This window comes from Echiichthys vipera, assembly GCF_963691815.1.
Source record: "Echiichthys vipera genome assembly, chromosome: 2".
Lineage (NCBI taxonomy): Eukaryota > Metazoa > Chordata > Actinopteri > Perciformes > Trachinidae > Echiichthys > Echiichthys vipera.
In genome coordinates this window covers 12,895,839-12,920,952 of record NC_139827.1, presented here as the reverse complement: position 1 = coordinate 12,920,952, position 25,114 = coordinate 12,895,839, and the positions used below count along the sequence as shown (strand labels likewise).

Genomic DNA, 25,114 nt, shown 5'->3' with positions numbered 1-25,114 from the left:
GCTGTACAAGAGGCCAAACTCCTGCTGCAGAAACATCCCCCAAACCATGACACTTCCTCCTCCAAATTTCTTTGACTTCTTCACACACTTTGGGTTCAGTCTTTCCCTAACCCTACCCTGAAAAATAATGTTTCCCATCTGACATAAATAAACTGAATGTACTCTAATCACTAAAGTCACTCGCCTTATCATTCTTTTTACTGATGAGAGGTTTGGTCACTGCAGAGGGGGTTTTCAGTCCAAATTGTCTTAAACAATGAGGCACTGTGTGCCAAGACAGATCCTTGCCCTGTTCAGCACTGAACTGGGGAGCAACTCCAGCCTCAGTGTTGAACTGATGCCCACTTAGTCTTTGCATAATCCTGTCCTCTCGTGCACTTTTTTTATGTGGGCCACCGGCCATTTTGAGGGAATTAAATGAATCTATGTCCTTTAAAGTAAACAACCTGCTGTCTCAGGGTTTCAGTCACCTTAGAGCGGCTTGCCATCTTGCAAAGTAAGCAGGAGAGCTGTGTCCAACAATTAAGTAAATTGTCAGCAGGTACCAGATTAACACCAATAACTGGGAGGTATCTGAAATTGTTCTGTAATTTTTTTTTATTTGACCAAATGAAGGTTTTTGTGTGCGGATATTCTATCAAATTCTGATGTGTTTGATCCACTACCACATACACTCAAATTGTGAAATTGAGCACAGTGTTTTAACAGAGTTTCTGGTTCAGATATCAAATTAAGTACTGTATTGGTGTTGGTATCCCTTTAAGGGTACTGATATTGTAACTGGTATTGTAATTTTTAAAACAATACGTAGCTCTACCTAATGTGATTGAGAACACCCTCAAACACAAAAGCATTTATGTTAGTAGTTGTGGTAGTTGTGATAGTGTATTTTCACCTAAAGCCAGAACGTGAACCTTGTAGTCACTATTTCATTTACATGCTGGATTAGAGTTAGCACAATTTTTGACTGTTCTGTACTAGCTGTAAATTGTTAATACCATTTGCAGACTTTTCATGTGTTCTCACTGTGCAACTTAATCATGCGTCTATCCCAAAACCCCCACTGACATCTAAACAGAAGTGCTCTCGATGATGTGGGCAGCGTATCTATTCTGAGAATTAGAGAGACTACATTTTAGCCAACCTACTTTTGTCAGCACTAAGCTTGGTAAAAGGCACTGTTGATATCTACTTCTGCAGTATTAGGTTTGGAGGTAGGTGCGTTTCAGTGCTGTGTAATTAAAGTGGAGCCGAGACGAAAGGCAGACAGACGATTTGTTCTGAACCCCAACATGTAGGCTTTTTCCATTTATCTACTTTCAGTATGCACCAATAAATGCACACATGCCCACACAACAGTGCTACAGGGAAAATTTCCCCCTTGCGTATGCATAAATATTTTCATACCTGCAAAACTAACATAACACACACAAGTCTTTGAACGCTGTCTTATTTATATGTATTGGCTCACTATTATCATGTGAGTGCATATACATCATTTTGTTAGCTTAGTTTGGGCTCTGTACGTCAGAGCTTTGCCGTTAAAAAATGATAATGACAAGGACGTTAAAGTCCTGACTCTCAGCGATAATTTGACTGTTTACATTCAATGAACTGTACAAATTCAAGATGTTTTTTATCCATATCCCCAAAGGCTAAAAGAGGCAACGAATCGCACAGCCAATATGGATGTGAACATCTCTGAATGTCCTTAAAGCTGAAAGTCAGCAGCACATATAGTAATTGTTACATTTGAAACTGGTATAGAGCTAAAACTACAAAGAATCCATCACTGTCTTGAGACTTTCTGACTTCTGAGTTCATATCTACAGATCTGAGATAATAAAACATTCATGCACCTCTAAAAACTATGCCTCAAGGGTGTAAGAAAATATTGAGCATCACAGTTTTATGTTTTCTAATACCTTATCAATTCTCAAAAACATTACTGATTTTTTCTATTAATAGTTTACATGTAAAGATGCATGGCGAACTGGTTCACTTTTGTTAATGTATCTTCAGCCATTTCACTCTTCCCCTCAAGCAGTGTTTGCATCTGGGGTTTTTTCTTTAAACAATAAAAAATAGCTATATATCAGTATGCTTACAGTATCACAATATATTGAATCGTAACCCCTGTATCATGATACCTATCGGCAGATTCCTGCCAATATACAGCCCTATGATTTCATATTGCTCCAGTCTATTAACCCAGCCCCATTAATTGCCGTTGATGGTAACAGGTCCTGCACACTGACACTCAGGTATCCACAATGTATAGAGGAACAAAGGGACCTCTGTGCATGGGTGCTGTTTACATTTTTGTCCTCTTTGTGTAGAGGGCTGCTTTGCCAATTGCGGTGAGGGCTGTCTGCAGACACATAAACAGCTATGTGTATACAGACACCATTGTATAGAGCAGCCAACATCTTTTCTGCAGCGCTTCACTTAATAGAGGGAGCAGGGGTTAGAATGATGGAGTGTGTGACTGAGGGAGATTGAGATAGGGGTAAAACAGCCTGAAGAGAGACAAGGGTTATCAGGAGAAAACAAGTCAGGGGAAGAGGGGTGAACAAGACAATCGGACATAAAAACTGCATAGTTGCCATTCTTGAGACATGCTGCTATTAGATCCTCCAGGGTTGTTTTGTTACAAGGAGATGAGATGAGTTCCCATGTCTTTTTCTTAGGTTACAAGAGTATGACAGGAGTTAAACTTCTAGATCGAAAACTGGCTCCATTTGTCTCTCGTCATCCTGCTTCAAAAACAGCTGAGATGTGATTGACATTTCACATAATCCACACTGGACTGGTGTGATTTTGGTATCTTATCGCAGCTGTTATGATGCAACATCCTAACATAAAATCCCTTTGTAAGCCCAGAAACCAGAGTAGATGTTGCTACCTTTTGGACAGAGCCTGTCAGTTGTTTCCTCCTGTATCTAGCTGTAGCTTCATATTTACCTTGCAGACATGAGTGTGGTATCAATCTTTTCGTCTTCTTCTCTTGGCAAGAAAGTAAATAAGCGTGTTGTCAAAATGTTAATCTATTCTTTGAACATCCTCCATATTCAGTCAAATCTACAGTTTCTATCCAAAATGGCTCCCAAAAAAGGAACATTTAGAAATCTGTCCACTATACATTGTATTAGGGTTGGGTATTACCATCACCTGATTTCCTTAATGGATTTGATCACAAGATGAACGTGGCTTCAATTAGAGTCATTTCAGTTACCACTACTCCTACACAAATCCACAAATTAGCCACACGAGAGGTCTTGGCCCACGCTTTCCACTGCTTTGCTTGTTTTCTACACTGTGCAGACGTCTAATGATTAGTTAAACATCTGTCATTTTTAGCCTCCTGCTTACCATATTGCTTTTGGAACAAGAAGAGTTGTCTGTAAGATGCATCATAAATGGAATACCAATCCAACAACAACTTTCAAATTTTTTATTACGTAGGTGGATGTGTACTTTTTACTTTCTTTTCCCCTTGTGTGTTCTTTTTCTCTGACTTTGATTTAAAGATGTTAACTGTGCTCTGATACAGTGATGCTGTGTTGATTTCCTCGACTTTGTTCAATAAGTTTGTCTGTCTGTAATGGTGGATTTCCCCTCAGGCATATAATTTCACTATTATTGAAGTGAAATGAAGATAATTAGCTGGATTTAAAGTTCATACTGAAGAATTTCCCTTGACATTTTCCTTATTCTCTTAGAATAGATATTGAAAGTGTGCTCCAAGAAAATGAATACAGTTTCTCTCAGCTGTACACTACTCTCGTTAACTTTAAATAAAGGAACATTGCAAAGATTTAATCTTCCAATTTTAAGATGATCATGCCATGACATCCTTCAGGTTTCATTCAGTGTTCTATCTGATTATATTATATTATTATTATTATTATATATTACTGATTATAATCAGTGTATGTCATTGTTGAGTTTAAGGCCGTTTTAACAAGAGAATCATTAGGCTACTGGTCTACATATCTATTTTGGATTAATTTTATTTTTTTGCAAGAGTTCAACTCTTATAATATTATAGATGGTCTGTTAATCATAATCCCCACACTGAAAAACACTGGCCTAGTCAGATTTAAAGCAGCTCTAACCAATATTTTTGTATTAACAATGCATCATCAAGTGATATGCACTTCCTGTCAGCTCTATGGAGCCATTTAAGTTGGTGAACATAGTGGAGCATTTAGCAGTTTAAGAGCCAGATATTTCCCTCAGGAGGTGGTGGAGATGAAATCGGGGCTAAAAGGAGAGTGAATATTTGTCTGCTGTTTGCTAACATTTTAATCCATGTATTTATATTTCAGCCCTCACCTTTGGTGATCCTTAATTCAGTAATGAATTAAGGATTAGATTAGATTGTATCTCTTTACTTCCAAGGTTAATCTCTCTTAAAACACAATAGATGGTAGTCATCATTTAAAATGGATCGATTTCCTTACTGGCATACTGTACTAAAACACATTTTTTTAGTTGACTTGACATCCTCAACATCATGATTATACATCAAATCCCAGAAAAACATAGAACTGTGGTTTATTATCACACATTTACTATCTTAGCTGCAGGGCTTCAGTCATCCAAATGAATTGGAGTCCGTGTATATGGCTGTTTTTTCCTCTCCTGCTTTGAGACTGAATGGGGCTCTGCTGAGAGAAACACAGCAGGCTTAGTCACAGATCCGTTAAACTGCTGGCCAGCATATTACCACATCAGCTTAGGTGAGAGCTATTGTTGACTGATTCTCTCTCCCTTTCTATCCCTCTCTTCTTTTGCAAATGCACTTTTTAAAAATAATATTATGGGGTTGTGAGTTCAAAACAAGTGACAAGGGCAAAGTCAAGGCTAGATCATAAAAAAAAGTCCGTCTGCCTGTCAGATATTTGTCAAAAGCGGCTTGCCATCCTGAGGCTCCTGTTAGACAAATGTCAAGGGTAATGAAATAGATGGAAGATTAGTGGGTAGATTTTCTCCTCACACACACTCTATGTCCTGGTGATGTGCAGATTGCTCTTTTTGTCCGCTGGCACCACAATTAATCCGTTGATCGTGTGGGTGGGTTCATAAAAAAATATCTTTCTCATTAACATTGTATGGGTTGCAGATGGGTGAAATAATACATCATTAAGGAAAATATTGATTACATTCTATAAATGTAGTAGAAAGCATAGCCTTACCATACCATACCAGTCCTTGTTGGTGGAAGCGTGTGTTGATGAGAGCCAGTATTACTCTAAATGTAACTTACTGAGCTTGTTTCCTTTCAAAAATTCAACTCTCACACTCCAAATGCTTACAACGAATAACATAATCCACCTTATTGTCTTGTACAATGTTTGAGCTGGGAATCTAGTTGTAGATTAGTAGGAACTGTAACAGTTCTTGAAGAGTAAATGTGCTAGAAATGAACAACAGCTTTCTATATTTCTGCAATAAAAGACTTTACAGCCATGCTCACATTTCAGTGAGGCTGTATTTATGCACAGTGGTGTTTTCAGCTAAATGCCGATGTCAGCTTTCAAACATGCTCACAATGACAATGCTAACATGTAGTGTTTAAAATTTAAGTTTTCAGTTTGGTTTCTGCCAGCATTGTAACTAGAATGATTGACTGTTATTTTGGTTCAATCTCATTTCCTTTACAAGGTTTAAGAAAAGATCATGGCTGGTGTTTGGAACATAACAGTGATGCTTGGGCTTGGAACAGGACAGGCATGAGACCCGAAACACAGCCTCCTGGGTGAATGTCCTGTTTCTGTTTGACCAATCCATCACCTCAACCTCCTCCCTACCCACACTTTGTCTCTCTTACTTCTGGAGCACTTGCTCTGCAGAAGCTATGCAGAAGCTCAAGGCTAGCTTGTGTGTTGGTAACAAACACAGAGGGCCTTGGTAAAACGGCGGTATTAGACGGCATGGAAATGAGAACGAACTGCAGGCTTAATCTTCTGGAGACAGAAGGCAGGATCTCTTTTGCATGTAACAAATGTACTTGTTTCCATCTGTGTGCCTGTGGGTGTGTTGGACTTACAATTAGGTGGTCAGGCACATTGTTTGTGCATTGCTACCTACATCATTAATATATGGAAGATATCTCTCTGATTGGTGTCATTGATGTTACGCCCAAAACAAATCCATAATTAATAAAGAGACTAAATACAACCCCATGCATCTTACTTTTGCACCTAGAATGTGTGCTGTGTAACTAGCAAAAGTGGAGTTGGAAATGTCCTAAATGCACTTGCGCCATGCACTTTAGATCATGCGCCATAGTTTGTCTAAATATGTCCCAATGACTGTTTGTACAAAATTTCATGGCAATTCCTGCAATAATTGTTGAGATATAGCTGTTTGTGCTGGACTGATTGTCCTATAGCAACACTAGCATGGCTGAAAGCTGCTTAAAGTACTCCGATGTTTTGTTTGCCTTCAAGGACAGGTGTGTGTTTTCAGTTTAGCACTTAAACATGTCAGTGTATGTGCAATTGCAGGTAAATTGCTTGTTATTAAAACTCAAGCTCAGAGGGTTTTTTTGAAGAGCATTTGTATATACGAACATAGATGTGATTTGATGGAAATGCTGTTGAACATTAGCGGGGATATCTGTTTGTACTGTGTACTGGCATTTGGTTAACACCTCATTCCCTTGGGCTTACAGCTCCAAACAGCAGGCTGTGCCTCCCAAATCACTCCTCTCATTCTCAATTAATTGAACTCATTAGAGCCTTTAAATTGGAGATTTAAAGATACGCAGTAAACACGGGACCAAGCACAACAGGCAACCAGCTTTGTTACTCCCAATTAGAGGGATAATTGGCACTTTATTTCTACAATTCAAGTTCAAACACATCTAGAATCCCTTGAGGAGTACCACAGAGTTTCAGTATTTGCAGTGATGTTTGAGTAGTGCCCATTTAAATGCAGAGCCACTGGCTGCCTCCATGATGAGCTCCCTGCAAAATGTCATATCATGAATATTCATTTGTCTCCTTAGTTCTGTTGTGTTCAATAATCTCTGGTAAGGCATTGCGGTGTGGGAAAGGAGCTGGAGACAATTTGCCTAACCCTCACCAGCTTTCATTGGGTTTTGGATTACATAGTGTTTTTTATGCCATTTCACTAGACCCATAATTAATTACCGATCAGTGTTTTCAGCGCTGAGCAGAATATAAAATCAAATCTTTTCTCTGAAGGTCTTTCCTTTGGAGCACAGTTTAACCTGCTTTGTCTATTAAAATCTTGTACTTTCTGTTTCTAATGTAGAACTGATATTTGAAGGCAACTTAAATGTTGTAACAATGTGGTAACCAGCTGTGACAGCAATGCAACGGTGTGTAATCATTGCAAAATATGGCCCTGGAGACACCTACTGTTGCACAAACTACCACAGAGGCAGTTTTGATTTTTTTTACAAGGTGTCTACGTCCGTCTGTCTACAGCCAAATTTTGTTACCATGATAGTAAGGTTGCATTAAAAAGGTTGATACTTTTTTGATACCACAAAAACAATACAATCTCTTTTTAATTAATTATAAATTGGAAGAAAGTAGGGAAGGGGCAATTCCAGGTTTTTCTCTCTGTGTTGGGTAAAAGTTGAGTGACAGCAATGTATTCTCATCAACAGATTCATGTGATCTTAAGAAAAAGTAAAACATTAATAAATAGAAAAATTTGTATCATAGTTTACAAAATGACGACTGAAGTGGACTGCGATGGTTTTACGTTTAGGAAACAAAAGATGTCTGTTAGGTTTAGGCACGAAAACTACCATTACGTGACTAGTTAAGTTTAGGCAGCAAAAGGTGACGGTTAGGGGTTAGGCACCACACGGTTGTGGTTTGCTTAGTACTTCCGGGACAAACACACTGACGGCAGTACACAAACTATGGTCTATATCTAAACAGCCTGATTGATTAACATGGGCGCCGAAAGGAAGCGGGGAGCGCGTCTGCCTCTGGGGACCAGGAGTGTAGAGAGAAAGAGAGACATACATAAACTATCTAGATGAAAATATCCTCATTAATAAAAGTAGCGAATGTGTGAACTTGGTTGGGCTGGCGTCCTAACAGAAATCTTAGTTGGAACTACTAAATTGTAGTTTCAAGTTCTCTGTTGCATTTCACATTGTGAAGTGCCATTTCGAGGCAATACAAAGAAAGTCAATAGAAAGATGCTGTAAAGAAATCTGCACTAGTTACATGTGTAAAGCAGATGGTCTACTGGGGGGAAAATAAAAAATTAAAATAAGATACTGATTTGATGACTAATATGTTCCACTGCAATCTTAAACACAAATTGGCAACTGAAAATTCGGTAACATGATACTTCAGTTGGAAAGATGCTCAGTACATATTCCAGTTTCATTTGCTCAATTTGTGGCTTGGCATTTTATCACAGATTGTTGTTAATTAGAGGAGATGCATAACAGAACAGGACTGAGTAAAAAGCAAGTCGGGTGTCTTTTTAGTTTGTCCTTTCATTTTTTCGGTTCTGTTTGTTTTATTTTTCCTCTCTTTCCTTCTGTCATCCTTTTCTACTTCTCTGAACTAGTTTACGTCTCTCTTTATTTTGTTTATTTGTATTTATTTTCTGTTTATTTTCCTTCTCGTGCCGCTCTGAATTCTCATTACATTATAACCTCTTAACTTTTTCACCTCTCCCCTCCCCACAAACTCTTGACAACATAATTAAAGCATTTTGCCATTTCCACTAACAATCCCATCACTTTTGTATCCAGTTTTCCATCTCTGAACAAAGTAATCTTCTGGAATATTCCTTATTTTGTCCGTATAGGCTAAAACAAAGGCTCAATGCTTATTATTGTGCTCTGCATCTGGTGAACACTGTAATAGATGATGTGTCATATTTGGTTTCAGTGTGTACTGTGAGATGTGCTCCTATTGTGGCAGGGACCTCCCCTAATGCCCACATCTAATTTGGCTCAAAAGAAGGTCGTGTATGGATTTTGACATGTGTGTCTCAGTTGTCTGTGTTCTACATCTTGTTATTAGAGGAGTTTTCCCTAATGTTTTTTACGCCCACATGGTGTTGACTTACACTTCTATAGGGGGTAGTTGCCATTTGTATGTTCTGTCTGTTCCTGCATCCGCAGAGAATTTAACAGTTAATATAAATCATCTAAAATGTGGGGGCCTACATAGCTTTACCTTTTCATATTATGTTAACTTTAATGGCGTTTAGATAAACAATTGTGGCTGTTGAAATGTGGACAGTCATTGTTTTTGTTTATTTTATATATATATATATATATATATATATATATATATATATATATATATATATATATATATATATATATATAGCTATAGATATTCTTCAGTTTTTTCTTAACAAAAGGGTATAACAATAACTCTTTGCGCCGACTTTATCAGTAGTGTTCAAGAAGTAAAAGGTTATCGTGTTCGGAATGCAGAATACGAGATATATATATATATATATATATATATATATATATATATATATATATATATAGTGATCTGGGGGCCCTTTTGGAGAGTATCAGCAGCTTGCATTGAGTGTTTTTTTTCCTTTTTTTGTTAGCAAGTAGGTGGCTCAGTAAGACAGAATACTGATTCATCTGAATCCTGCCATAATTATCTAAAGGGCACATGCTGTGTTTGTGACCAACACACTATCCCTTGATTCTTTTACCATTCTCCTGTTCAATGACAAGACATTTGCAGATAAATAAGGACATAGATACTGTACATACAAAGTGTATACTTCTACAGAATAGAATAAATAGAATAGAATGTATATCGCAGATTACATATAAGGTATAATGAGTTGAAATCTGTCAAGCAGAAATATTTGTTGGGTATTTCTCTCAACGGTGTGGCCCTGGGTCTGGCAACTCAACATCACTGTAGGAAAACCAGGAGGAGCAGGGGCACCAGCGGCTGGAGTCCAGCCAACCTTTATTTATCCTTGAGGTAGCACTGCAAGGCTAGGGCTAAAAGCCATACTGACTGGGAGATTTTACAAAGGTGGCAGGCTAAAAGACATTGACACAGCCCTCCACAGATGCCAGCGTTGTGCCACTTACTGCCTAACTTTGACAGCTCCGGTAGAGTACAGAGTGAAGGGGAAGATAGTGCACTGAATAAAAACAGACTGCTTGGTATGAAAGAGCAATAGCAGGGGAAGGTTTTCTAGAGACATAACTGAAAGAAAAGCTGGTATTACATATTTTGTAATATGCATATATATATATATATATATGTATACACAGTATATATATATATATATGTTTATATGTATATATGTGTGTGTGTGTGTGTGTGTGTGTGTGTGTGTGTGTGTGTGTGTGTGTGTGTGTGTGTGTGTGTGTGTGTGTGTGTGTGTGTGTGTGTGTGTGTGTGTGTGTGTGTGTGTGTGTGTGTGTGTGTGTGTGTGTGTGTGTGTGTGTGTGTGTGTGTGTGTGTGTGTGTGTGTGTGTTATTGCATACCCTATATATATATAGATAGAAGAAGGGTATGCAATAACAGAACATTTTCCTCCTTCTAATTACAAGAATGTATTCATGAGAAATAAAACATTGATGAAGACAATTCTGTTGTGCGTAAAGGTCTTGTACTTGCAGTATGGCCATGAAACTAAACGATCCTATATCAATAATTTACCATTTCTGTTTTTTTTTTCCTTGAAGTCAAGTCAGTGGTGTTAAATGTCTCTTTTTGGTGTTTGGTATAGATGAGAGTTGACTTGTTTGTTTTTGTGACGTACTTATTTAAAAAGATCTTGTTCCAAACCCACCAAGACACCCACACCCTAACAATGCAACAAATAACTAACAATTCCACTAACAATCTTGAAAATAACAAATATAACAAATTCCCATTAGGAGATACCAATGCCCAGTGTGATGTCTTCGACAGTATCCAATTTATAATACTGTTTATTTTTTATACATAATAAAAACAGTACATTTTATGTCAGTGGACTAGTTCATTAATTGCCTTAATTTTTTAACTCTATATTTGTTCTGTTGCAGATGGACACATTTCAGATAATAGTGTTACTGTAGTGTGGTGTGTCTCACCTTCCAAATGGCTGTCTCGCATTTTTCTCTATACGCCAAATATCCTTTCGATATCTGGGTGGTGGTAAGAGGGTCGGGGAGCCCAGACTGTCCTCATGCCCTCATGTCCTCATTTTTATTTTCTCTGCCAATGGCAAATACAACTTCACAGACAGAACCGATCAATTCCAAACACCTGAAGTTATAAAGCAGAGGAGTGTAGATGTTTGGTTTTGCCACGTCCAAAAACAAACAGTGCATTGAATAGCACCAAGGAGACAAACTACAAGAGAACATTTAGCCTACACAGGGAATGGGAGCCAAGAGGAGAGCGATTGCTTTTTCTACATGAGGCATGTGCCAGTATAAAAATCTCATAGCTTGATCATCTTGGTCAGGCAATATTATCTTGATAAATGGAACTATCAAAGATGTGTTGTCGAGCTCTCTTTGGCCACCCTTTTAAAACAATTTCTATACATTTTCATTTGAAACCATTTATATTTCAGAAATCTCAATATTATCCCAACAAATACTTTTATGATGAGGAAAAACATTCAGTTGCCATGGAAATGTGATCTTTGGAGTGGCTCTCTGTTCTGCTTGTTGTCAGTTGTTTTGACAAGTTCAGTGAACGGGAACAATGTGAAAAGGCAGAAGCTCTCCATTTAGACACTTTGGCAAGTTACAACACATAACATATTGGCTTAGGGGTAACACTTCATTTTACAGGTCTGTAATGACCTAATAATTTCTCCTAATGTCATGACTTTAGTTTTTTTTCCTGGGAAAACTGCACACTTTCATACTAATGATGGGGGAAATGGACAAATTACTGAGACAGTGGTTCTAGAGAAGTTACCAACTGATTGAAATGATTTTAAGTGTTTGCACTGAACACTTTATCCTGTATTCAGTATTAAATCACTCATTCATTCCAGGACTCTTTCAAGGAAATGATAGGAGACCATGGGATCCGAAAAATAGAGTGTTTCTGGCTTTGCTAGAATTTAGGGTAACTACTACTGATTATTTTCATTATTGTTTTATTTCAATCAATATATGTCCATTGCAAGTCTCCTTAATTAAAAGTGGTTATTTTTAAACAGCATTTTTTGCCAAAAAGAAATCAAAATAAATTAATTCATGCTGGTTATAAAAAAGAGAAAGAAAGAAAAAAAAGCGAATCTTTGAATTTAAAGAGGTACTGCACACTTCCTTAGTATGTTCTTTAAGAACTAAATTACTGGACTGTGATGAAACACATATGAAAATTGGCATTTCATGGGTTGAAAATGGTTCCGCACGCTATCTACTGTTTAAATCTGTCCCAACGGTACGAGGCTAGTGCTGAGACAGAGTCAACTGGTTGAGATTTATCTGTCATGAAATTTAAGAATTTATCAGAGGTGGGTGGCCCACCTCCTCCAGCCCCCCTCTCAGCCCCTTGCCCGCTTCTTTGCATTTTCAGAAGTATGCAGTGGGTGGAGTTAGGCCCTCTTCTCTTCATACATCCATGGGGATGAAGTTACACTTTAAGGCACTTTGAACAGTATCATGAATCAGTTAGCAAAATCTGCACTTGTAAAAATCTTGATTTCCATCATAATAGTTTTTGTAAAAGTGTTAAGCATCAGCAAGTGTCGATGTGATGCTCTGTACATGTATAAAAGAAAAGTCTGTCATTGTATATATTTGGAAGAGAAAAACTGATGTCTCAGTTTGGTTGTTTGCCCTTTTTGAAACAAAACAGTGCAGACAAATTAGGTATGTGCTCTGACCTGTAAGAGGGACCATGGGAGTTCAATAATTATGCAGACCGCTCGCCTTACAGCTAAGTCTGGTCATGTTTTGACAGACATTCCAAAGCTGTTGAAGGATGCGCAGTGAGAGGTTTTTTTCCTCTTTTGTTTGTCTTCATTACCTTTAGTTTTTCTTGTCATCACAGTCTTATGCAAACACATTTAAGCAAAATTTCAGCAACTGCTGCTATGAAAGCAGACATTTATTTCTGACAACTTGTCAACAATTGGAGCTTTTAGTATCTAGTAGCAAGCTGATTCAACAAGATTATATTCACTATTTGGTGTTTAGCTGTGCAGCCTCAAACCTGCCTAAATATCTCACAGCACATTTGCAGTTATGCCATCTTTATGTCGTGTAGTGTTGCAGCGTTCAGGGTGGATTCTCATAATATTTACACTGCCAGAAAAGGATAGTGAATGAAGATTTCTCGCCTGTTCTTAATTACCATCAACACTCTGAAAAGATGTGCCACATGTAAGTTCCTCATGCTTTTGTCCACAGTTTTGCATAAAGAAAAACATGTTTACAAATGGCGAAGGCATTGCAAGATGTCTGCAGGGGTGAATGTCAAGGCAAAACTAAACCTCAACCTAAATTGAAGGAAACGTAAGCGAAGATTAAAAGGGAAATCAGGATTTTGAGAGGTGAGGTTTGTCGCTGTTCTTTTAAGCCAGTGCTGTAATATGTGCCATGCTGTTAAGGCTGTAGCTTTCCTTGGCAATCTTGGTCATTTATTACCTTTGTTACTGTGCTCCAGGCAGTTTGTTTATTGGGTGGTGAGGAGCACTCACTCTTTATTTTGGTTGGTGAGATTGCTCCTGCAGAACCACCGTGTGTAGTTCACAGCACTTATGGGAAGATCAGTTAACCCTCTTCCAGCCACGTAAAGAAAATTTAGCATGCTCTCGCAACAGGTCATTTAACAGGAGTTACAGTAACATTTTCTAGCCTTTCGTTTGGTGCATGGCCCATTCAGATACTTTAGTCAATGTGGAATTAAATATTTCAGTGAGAAGTTATAAAAACACTGAGTTAGGTGTTAACAGGTTAACCTTTGAAGACAGTTCGGTTTACTTTTAATATATTCAGCCGTGCTAAGAGCTCCCACACACTTCTCTTGTTTTTATGACACGCCACATTGTTCTGAGCAGAGAGCCAAGACAAGAAAATGTTGTTATTATTCCTCAGAAGGTCTAAGACAACCAGCCAGATCCTTTGTGAACTAACACACTGGGTCATTCATGACTTCTTGAGCAGTATCCAGGCATTCAAACATGATATGATCAGGAGAGCTGCAGAGTCAGGCTGAGAAGATAATGATCCACCACACCTTCCTGTTTCTACTTCACCTCAACGAACACTTACCTATAGCGTGCCCCTGTGCTTATATCAGCAAACATATCAGGAGTGCTTGGATACGGCCTGATTGTGCACGACCCAACATGTGCACATGCTCCGTAATTCCATTTACTCTGACATATACACTAACGTGTATAAAACTGAATGCAAAGGTATGCCTTTTAAAGAGATCTTGCTTTGTTTAACTAACTACGTATACAGTTTATGTATTGTAAAAAAAAAAAAAAAAATGCATTGTCATCCTACACTAACAGCTTTTTTATATTAATATATTTTGTGGAAAGCTCAAATCAGTATTGGGTCTGAGCTGATACTGAAATAGATCTGCATACTACTATATTTAATCTAAAAATTGCTTTGATGTTATTTTTGGTCGTATCTTTCGGTCATAAACCCATTTAAAGAGTTTTCCTTGCCTGGATCAAGACCTCTGAATCTGCCCACTCCACTAAGTTGATTTTAATTTGTCCAGCATTGTAACATGAGACTGCGGTTTCTTCAGCTGATCATAAACCAACCTGTGCCGTTGTCAAACCTTGTGTTTACATACAGTAGACAGCCCTCACTGGCAGTCACAACCAAGTTGGTTAAACTTGCTCATGTCAGGCCCTGCTGTAGCTTACTGTGTCACTCCCATACAGTCTGTGGTCGCGACGCTTGTGACTGTAAAATGGTGGATAAATGTTTTGAACTTCACAATCTCAGTGAAATGACTTGTTTCCCTATCCGAATTTGCTTGATCCGATCCGATAGCATTTGGAAAGCCACGATGTAGTTATTTTATGGCCATTCAAGTTAGCATAGCACTAAACCAGAAGTTTGTTGGTTGGACCGGAAGCCTCTTGTGATTCCCTAATGGTAAAAGGTTAAAGTGCAGACTATCAGACTGAAGATGTAAACAGAGTGCAACTAGTTGAAAAATCTGTCTGATATCAGGTGGGAGTTTGTCTGCAAATTGTTTTAAGACTGTCTTTCAGGCTCTCCATCTATTAACATGACAGTCTGTAACACCATATCTCCTGGTAGTTGAAAGATGACCCTGTCTAGGACATTTCTGTGGTAAGACGTCTGGAGACGCCTTCCACCCGTTAGGAATTGATTTCCTCCTGTAGGCTGCTCGACACTTTTGGGGCCGTGTAATACTGGTGCACACAGTTTGAATAGAGATATGGACACATTCTAGTTATTACATTAGATTACAACACACTTAAAAAGTAACATGCTCACTCTGTAACAAAAGAGCTGGTGCTCTCTCTGTTCAAAGAGATGTGCTGTTGTGAACATGTAAGTTTATGCTCAAATATAATTCAACCCACACTTATTCAAATTCAATGCATACATTTAAAAACACAATCTAAAGTAGAATCTTAGACCATTTTTATGTTTTCTATTTAAACCAGCATATCCTCGGAGAGATGGTAGCTGTCAGATCTTGCAGAGCCCAAACATCCCAGGTGCCACCGCAATGTGTTTACATTCTAATCTGTGTGATGGACCTGCTTGATAAGGCTTTGGGCAGTTCTGCAGCATCAGGGGAAAAAAGCAAGAGCTCAGTGCTCACTGCCATCACCAGCAGCAGCAGTGGTAGGCACCTTTTAGCAGCAGAGGACACACAGGCTAATGGATCTTCAGTCTCCCCTGGTGAAACAGCCACAGCATGTTTTCTCCTCACTGAGCAGTGGGAGATGTCAAAGCAGAGTCAACCTGCTGTAAAAACAGGAAACTTATCTTTCTGATACCAAAGCTCTTACTGGTTCTGTCATTTCTGGCTTGGTGCCAGTAGTTAACCCGGTGGGATAGCGCCCTTGCCCCTGTTCATAAACTTGCTTTTTTTTGCTCACATCAACCCGTGGAAGAAGGTTAAATACAAATAAATCTCAGAGGATGAAGAGTCCAATCTGATTCTAACCAACCAAGGACAAATAAGCTGGAACAGGAAGACGGAGTAAACAGTAACAGAGAGTAATACAATTTCAACAACAAAGCTTGTGGCTGGCCAATATGTACAATGGGAATAAATGTCTTTCTGCTGCAGGCAAATCTTAACATCCTCAGAATCTTATTATGTTGCATGAAAATTGATATGCAGACAAAATACACAGTCTGTGCTTGCGTGTGCGTGCATGTACACTGCAAAAAATATTATTTATTTATTATAGGCTTTTCATCCCTTAAAACTGAGTACAGTTGGATGAGATATCCCCACTTGTTCCCAGTGCAGTTTCCCTTGTTTTAGGATTTTGTACTGAAATGGGTTTTCGGTAAACAAGTAAAATAATCTTTAAATGTCTGTGGATTTATTTATTTTGCTGGTAGTAACAAAACAAGATTTTTCTATTCAATAATGTTTGGCAATCATTGTCTTTTCTTTGCCAGTGTGTTCCACTCTAATTGTTTGCGTGATACAAACAGAGGATTATATTCCATGATGCCAAGTTTCAGTTTGAAAAGAGTATTCATCTCCAGCTTTTTATAGTCTTTCAACAACTCAGGCGTAAACCTTGACTTGATGGTGTGTCAGTCACCCCTCCACTTATAATTTAAACATGATTATAAGCATTTTTATATATACTTGGCTGGATGCTAAAAAAATGACAATGTCTGACTCGTTGCTAAAACATTGGACATCTACGGAGTGGTGTGAGTAATGATAGAGGAGGAGAGTTTAGATAATGTCCACCTGTCAACAACTCTTCTTGCTAGTGGATCATTTGGGCTTGTCTAAATGACAGTTGCATACAGTTTCTGTCACATTTGATTGCTGCGTTTGTTTATAAAGTGACTGGAGGTCTGTAGATGTAGTTAGGATGCATGAGAAAAAATGTTGGAAAATCCCAGTGCAGATAGGTCTCTGCTTCGGAGGCTTCTGTGAATTATATTCTCTGCGATTGCTTTTGTCTTGTGAGTTCGGGCTGAGATCAAACTTTTAAGGCTTAATGGTCAAAACCGTTCTGTTACATTTTTGTCTCCTGAGCTTCATTTGAGTGCCTTGGTTGTGTTTATTGTAACTGAGGCTACTTGTAGATGTAATATCATAGCATATTGTAATGCTGACAAATTTTGCATCACTTAATGATTTTGTTCGTTGGATTTGGAGACCACCGTTCACTCATAAGGCCTGGCCTCATGTACTGCATTTCAAATACTCTCTGCCCTGGAGCTGGTTGTAGCAACTCTTTACTAAGCCAGGTCCTAAGTGCATTTAAATGTACAGCAGTAACCCAAAAATGGTCTTTTCCCCAGTTCCCCCCGTTTGCGAGAGCAGGGTTGAATCGGAAAATGTTAAGAGTAACTGTACTTGGGTACAGTGAGTGGTGCAACGCCAATGTACACTTTGGGGCGGCTTAGATTGCATTTTGGGACGGTTCCAGGAGGATGGTGAAAAAAGAGAACCCTAAAGTACCTAATGATTGAGCTAACTTGCTTCATTCTCATCTCTGCTGAGAGTTGCCGTTATCGATGGCCACGTGCAAGTACATGTATAGGGGAAGTTACTTCCGAAATCTGAGTTGCTTGAGTGGCCGTTCGAGTGGCCGTTTGTTGGCCCTGTCACAGAGCAGGGCCGTTTTTCTCCCCTGGGAGAAGCCAGGTTGGTGATTGGACTAACTCTCAGCGGGATGTGATGTGTGGTAGTACAGACACCACAACAACACAGCGAAGTGGTGTAGACACTTTTATCCAGTGTTGTAGAACAATGCAGAGCATGTTTGAATAGCATGCACTATTCCTAACCTTGTGAAATGTCTGGAAACATTCAATAACCTCATCATTGAACAGAATGAGTCTAGCAAGTGGATTGCAATTCGGTGCAGAGATCCTCTGCCACTGGAAAAAATATGACATAGACCATCCTTTCCAGATTTGTCTCCACGTGTTTTAGCGATTGCAAAAGTGAAACCCAGTGAAGATCAATATATTGAAGTGTTATAAGAGCCACACTTTGAGCTGTGTTAATTCAGAAACACAGGACTACGTAAAACCTAATATAAGGTTGCAGGTTGAAAGAGAAATTCTCTTGGGTGTTGTCCTCAGTTATTTATATGATAGTTAAACCTATTACCATTTGTATCTTTAATTAAGATATTGATTTCTATCCCCTTTCCTACCTATTCCAAAACATTTCTTAAAATTAAAGGAGAATAAACGGAATAAATTAAACGTTTTATGTCTCATTTCCCTTAGGTGTCTGCTATAAAATTAAAATTTAATTATATTGCAGGAAGATCCACTTTGTTTTATTGGTTAACCATTTGAAATTCAAGAGTATTTTAAGACATTATGAAACCAGCTTCACTTTATTTGTGTCATTAAGCCTATATGACACTGTTCAGTATTCTCTGCGGTGTGTTCCCACTCTTGTTTTTCTTTGTACATCTTTTGGCTTTTCGACCTCTTCTCTGTTTGACGCATACTTTGTGATGTCCATCCGAAATTGAGTGTATTTGACACAATTACGGCAACCCAGGGTATGAACTTTTAAGTCCTCTCTCAATAATTATTCTTTTCCCTGGAACCACATAACAAAATGAAAGTCAAAACAAAGGGAGAGGTCGGCTGGCATGTAGTTAGCTCTTCTGCAGCCTGCCTGCCTGCCTGCCACCCACTCAGTTCTACGTAGCTGATGGGTTTGACCTTAAACTGTGTGGTGACCTTTCATCAAAGCATCTTCTTTTTGAGTAGAAATGCTGAACGTTAACACACACACACAACTTAAAATCAATGAATATACTTTTTTAAACAAAGAATACAGTGTACACCTTTTGCACTTTAGTTTTGTTTTGTTCCAATTTGTGGCGGTGACCTCAGTCTTTTGTTTCTCTCCCTGATACACTTGTGCAACCTCTTGTAACCACCTGAGACCCTACCTTGCCTTTTGAAGTATAGAACAGGTTTTGCACATACACACTCACAACCACACAAACAACAAATTCAGGTTAATAGTGACATAGTAGGACTCTGGATATCTGAAAAAACACTGTAAGTGTAAGGCTTCTCCTAGATTCAGTTATGGGCATAATCATCAGCCCTTATAGCGGCTATATTCTTGTTTTTTCATTTTTATGACTATGACTACTTTTTGTGGAAGTGGTAGTGCTAGTGAATCCACATGTAATTATCACCCAGCTCTGCAGTTCCCCTCAGCTCTGTGAAGGTTTATAGCATCTTTCAGTATCTTTGATTATCAGGCCCACAACTTTACTGATGTGGTTCGCTCTCACTGCTAGGGTATTTTGAGCAAAGAAAATAACAATGTAATTGTTGCTGTCTGCCCGGTGACAAATGGCACACGGTAAACATAGTGGTGCTAAAGCTAAAATTAGATTCATTATTTGACTTGCAAAAAAACACATCTCCAAATTATGCTAATGTTGCTCCACATCTGTTATGTGCGTAAATAACTTTTGCAAATATCTCCTTTCTTTTAGATATTACACATCAGGGTGATTCAAGTCCTTCATCACCCTGTAAGGGTTTTCTTCGCAGTAATGACCGGCTTGCTTTACATTAACCTTTACATAATGTATCAGTGTTTATTATTTTACCATTATCACAATTCATTAAAAAAACAGTCATTTGCATATTCCATTGGCTCCTTGAATAAGGATATATATCTCATATATCATATATCTCATCAAAGTCCTTTGTTAGATTATTTCATTTTCCCACACTAAGCCTCATCTGGGATTCCCCTTTCTATTTATTTTTGCTATTAAAATCTACATGTGTTCAGATGCATCAAAAGGCCTTTATATATTGAAGCCCCTCTGAAGCTGCGGATACAGAGAAGTGCCTGCACCCATGTCAAACTCCTCCAAATGGAGAGCAGAGTCTTGTCAATTACCGTCCTGCTGTTTTTCTGTATTTATATTCATCCCTCACTTTCTTTATTGTGCTCTCTCTACGACTGGACCACAATAACAACCTCCACCATGAGAGCCTGAATAATGACTTTCCTATTCTTGTCAGCGGTGTGAAAAGTCTCTTTTGCTCTCCCCTGTTGTTGTATACAAAGCAGTGTTAGAGGGAACGTGTAGGGACAATATTTTTTTTCTGATATGAGTGTGTGACTGTGGGGTGAATGAAACACTTAGCTCTCTAGATTTATGGACCAGAGATGGCATCGGCACAGCGCGTCAACGGCTCACTGCTGATGCGACGTGCTAGCAGACAGGTGATGAAGATGCAGGAGACTGAAATGTGCTTTCAGTTAATGGGGCACACACTGCTCGCACAGCAGCAGAAAGTTCTGCCACAAACGAAGAGGACACTTTTTGGCTCTAGGCTTTTGATTATGTTGAAAGATTGTTTGCTCTCCCTCGTTGGCAATTGGCTGGAAACATGCTGATGAGAGAGTAGACGCCTTTTCATCTGTGTGCTATACATTACCTTAAATGACTGGTTGTAAATCAAAATTTTAGCAGCTGTAGGGAGGTTGCAGTTTGCAAACGGAATTTTAAAAAAATACAACTAAGCAATGAAAAATGTGTGTGATAGCTTTCTTTTCTGGCAGAGTTTTATTTTTTTCCTTTTTTAATAGATTTTTCAGATTAATCGCCTGGAAAAAAAAAAACCCTGTGACTCTCCACTTGTGCTCTTTTGCAGGGAAAATGTCAAACGTCCGTACAGTCAGGAAGAGGCAACAGCTGAATAACTTGGTTGCCATGGTTACTGAGCTAGCCAAGTCTGGATACACCATTGTGGATTTCTGCAGTGGAACGGTACATGCATTCATCCATCAGTCCAGCTACGCATGTATATTTATCACTGCACCTCATGGCTAAATTAGACTGCTGCTCCATTAGCAGCTCCCTGAAAAGAACTACTTCTCATATTCTCTCTGCTTTTTCCTGTCTTTTTTAAATAGCTTTTGTTGTTGGCTGGTGTAAACAGACTCATAATTCCACTCATGAAAATGCATGGTCAGAGCAGTAGTGCTGCATGGGGAAGGGGTCAATACTTGGTAGAAAAGGGCAGCACTAATCATAACTCTATTGATGCCCCCTTTGATGTGTGTGTGCTGTTTTCCTGTTGTGCAATTTCATTTATTTATTTTTTCTTTGTGCTGTCTCTCAGGGCCATGTAGGGATTGTTCTTGCTCACACACTTCCAGATTGCCAGGTAACGTGTATTTATGCATGTGTGTTTACTCATTGAATTTTGCTGCTCAGACATAATGATGAACATTTTGAAGACTCAATGTTGGTAACCTTTTAAAAGGAATTTACAAATTTTTATCTGACATTTTTAAAACTAAAAGGTTAGGAGATAAACCAATAGATCTGTTAATAATAATCAAGTGATTATGATGAATCATTCAGTGCATCCCTACAACACTGCTGTACTGTTTTTGTCCCGTTATTACCATTACTATTATTACTTTTTACTTAAAAAACTCTGTGCTTATTGTTTGAGAGGTTTCAGTGATTTTCTTTTGTTGCATTTTTCTTTTACTGTATTATTGCTCATTTTAGATCTTCTGAAAAAGTACAAATCACATGCAGCTTTTGTGATATTATTCTATCTTTCTTCAAGGTCATCCTCATAGAGAACAAGGAAGAGTCCTTGGTCAGGGCCCAGAGTCGTAGCGCTGAGCTCGGACTGAAGAACATCGGCTTCATTCAGGCCAATTTGGACTACTTCACTGGACCTTTTCATATTGGGGTGAGCAAAGCAACTAACAGTTTACGCAAGTGCCTTTGCATCACAGTTTTGTCTCCATTTTTATGATGATCCATTTGTGAATAATAGAAACTAAAAGTATTGCAAGCAAAGGAAATGTAAAACTTGTTCATGATGGTAGAAGTGGAAACAAAATTATATAATAATAATAATGATAATAATCATAAACGTATGTGTATAGTGCTTTTCATGCAAAAAATGTGTGCACAAAGTGCTTTACAATAAGGGAAGGTAGACACAAAAAGGGATAGAAAGCCATAAAAATACAACATAACATATTAACAGATAACATAAGATGGAAAATAAAACCCACTGAATAATAAGTAATAAGTTAAAAATATCAAATGTAGCCACAATATAATCTGTACTGCACTATTTCTACCCTACTGTAATTTGTATAAAATCAAAATCAGCCACAGTAGCGCTGACTTAATTTTGTCTGTTTTGATGTTGTTTGCTTTGTTAAACTGTAATGACAATCCAATTTTTAATTTCCACATTACATTTGTTATCAAATTTAATTGCTTTTCACGTGTAAATGTCAACTGAAGCCGCAAAAATGTATTTGCATTGAATGATTTTCAGCCACTTCAACTATTGCAGGCTGGTCAGAGTTAAAATTGGAAATCTTGTACAAACAAGCACTTAAAGTTATGGATAAAAAATCTAGGCACTATCATCACTGTGCAATTAAAAAAAACATAGTATTTTAAATTAGGACAGTTTTCACACATTTGCAGACTTAAAACTGACCTATAAAGTACTGCATAAATTGGCTCCATACTCTCTGGCAGAGTTCATCAGACACAGAAACAGCCTTGAGCGCGCACTCGAGGCTCTTTCAGAGGTGATTGTTATATTCTTCTGTGTAGGAGCACTTTCAGTAAGTCGGCCTGGTCAGTAAGGAGTGCAAATGTGTGTAACTCAGTGCCTGAGGAGGTTAAGCTGCTCACAACATACAAGGCCTTCACAAAAAAAATGAAAATGTGGCTTATCAACACTTACAGCTACCAACACTAAAAGATAAGCCTGTTGTGATGTTTTGATGTTATGATACAATGTTATGTTGGGATGTTGTATTTTTTCTTAATTGTATAGTAAGTGTTTGCATATGTATTTTGTATTATATTGTACATGTATTGTGTGCTCTTTTCTTTTTTATTCTCTCTTTTTCTTTTCTTTTCTTCTTTTTTATATTGTAATTTTTATTGCCTTTTCACATCATCTCCAGGGGACTACAGATGAAAATCAGCCTTCTGGCTAATTCTGGCTTTTTTAACCATGTGTAATCATGTGTTTTATGAAATTGCACTGTCCCCTTTTAAATAAATTAATACCTGATACCTAAATGGCCTTGTACACAACAGCTTTATGATAGACAAGTAAAAAAATTGTTCTGACAGAGCCGATTACCAGTGGCATTTGGTGTGAAAAACTCTAAAGCTTCTTTCATCTTTTAAAATACAGAAACTCACAGCTACACTATGAATGCACATACTGTCATAATGATCATCTTATTTAACGTCATACCAAAGACAATTCTCTGACATTGATTAATTTCACTGCATTCAAAAAAACAACCTTATCAACAGAGCAATCATCCAGTTCCTTAGTGCTGTATTTTATTTAAGAAGTAAGCATGATATTTGTAAGCATTGCTGAAAGAACAGTTGCCATCATATATCTTACGGATTATGTCGTGCAACATAACCTTTTCTATTACATGTTAAAAAATAAATATCAATCATAATCAGGCAAATAGTGCTTCTCATTTTTTGATTGTGCATCGAAACAGAAGGAGTAAACCACTTTTGATTAATTAATGAATTCATTATTAATTAATACTGCATAAATGTGTTACTTCCACAATTGAAACTTTCCTGCAAGGTGTCTGAACGGTGTATTTTTAGTCTTATAATATTTATATATTTAGGAAAAGCTCAGCCACACATCACATGTCATTCCCTCATCTTTTTCCAGAAACTGAAAATGTCAACGTGCAAGTATTTCTGTCAGTGCAGCTAAGATGGCTTTTCATTTCCTGAAGTGGAGCGTTTAATCAGAACCCTTTTAGTGCTCTGCACTTCAGTCAAGCAGTGCATGTCACTGTCCCTTCCCTGATAATTGGAAAGCCAAAGGTAGTTTTACCCAGAAAATGAAGGACAAGCTACAGTAATGTCAAGGTTCAAGCATCTTCTCTGATGTGTGTCTTAGTCAGTTCCTGTTCATTGTCTGCTCCTTTTGCTTTCAAAACATTTTTTTTGAAAGCAATTTATGCTCTTAGGAGTCACAGTTGGAAAGTGTTTGTAATCAAAGTTTAAAAAAGAAAATGGTTGCCAGCAATTTCAAGTTTTCTGCAGTTAACATTGCTATACCACCATTTCACAACTTAATTCATAACACATTTTTTTACAGCAACATATCTGCCAAGACTGCAGTCCTGCCTGTTTGTGTTTATTAAGCTTAAATACCTGGTTAAAGTAAATGGGTTTAATTCTGCACAGCTACCTGCGACAAAAACCTAAATATTTTACCACCTTTCAAACACTATGCTTAGTAGGGCTGAAACTATTTAAAATTCAGCACTGGGTAGCACTCATCAACTGCAAATCAAAACCATTTCCAGTCCTTTTTAAAAACACCCACCCACACCTTTAGAACTCTTGACTTCTCAAACTGATAATTACCATCAGTTTAGAGCCAATTAGGTCCTTAACTGTGGTTGTTCATCTGACATCTGGCTGTGTCACACAAAAAACAGGTCTGTGGGCCTTAAAGTGTTTTGCTCACAAAGAGTCCCTGAATTCCTGTTTCCACACAGGCAATGTTTTTCTCTGCCATATAATCTTTATCGTCATCACTCTTAATCGTTGTCGTCATTTATTTTTTTACGGGTCTCAGGTCCCAAAAACATGTTAGGGAGATCCATCTTCCTGCCGTGTTTCATAGCCCAGTTTAAAAAAAGCCAGCTGTTCTAGCCTCGCTTTTACTCTCTCTGGGACAAATTGGAAAATGTGTATGTACCTACTGCAATTAGAAGCTATTGTTCAAGCCTCGTCACTCTCCACTGAGACCTGTTCCACTTGGCAAGAAGCAAATAGCGCAAATTATTCTTCTCTAAAATATGTGGGTGTTTTTTTTTACTTGCACACATTTTTGATTCAGTGTAAGATTTATGTATGAAATAGGTGCCTAAAGAGGAT

At 38.1% G+C, this 25,114-nt stretch overlaps 1 protein-coding gene across 2 annotated transcripts in view; it reads left to right on the top strand.

Annotated features, from left to right (window-relative positions):
* Positions 1-25,114, top strand: part of gstcd (glutathione S-transferase, C-terminal domain containing) — a 49,743-nt gene that overhangs the window by 10,382 nt on the left and 14,247 nt on the right. For both annotated transcript variants that reach the window (XM_083924508.1, XM_083924509.1), the window contains exons 6-8: positions 20,835-20,950; positions 21,306-21,350; positions 21,765-21,893. In XM_083924508.1, the coding sequence (XP_083780634.1) occupies positions 20,835-20,950; positions 21,306-21,350; positions 21,765-21,893 (290 nt within the window). The remainder of the gene's footprint in view (positions 1-20,834; positions 20,951-21,305; positions 21,351-21,764; positions 21,894-25,114) is intronic.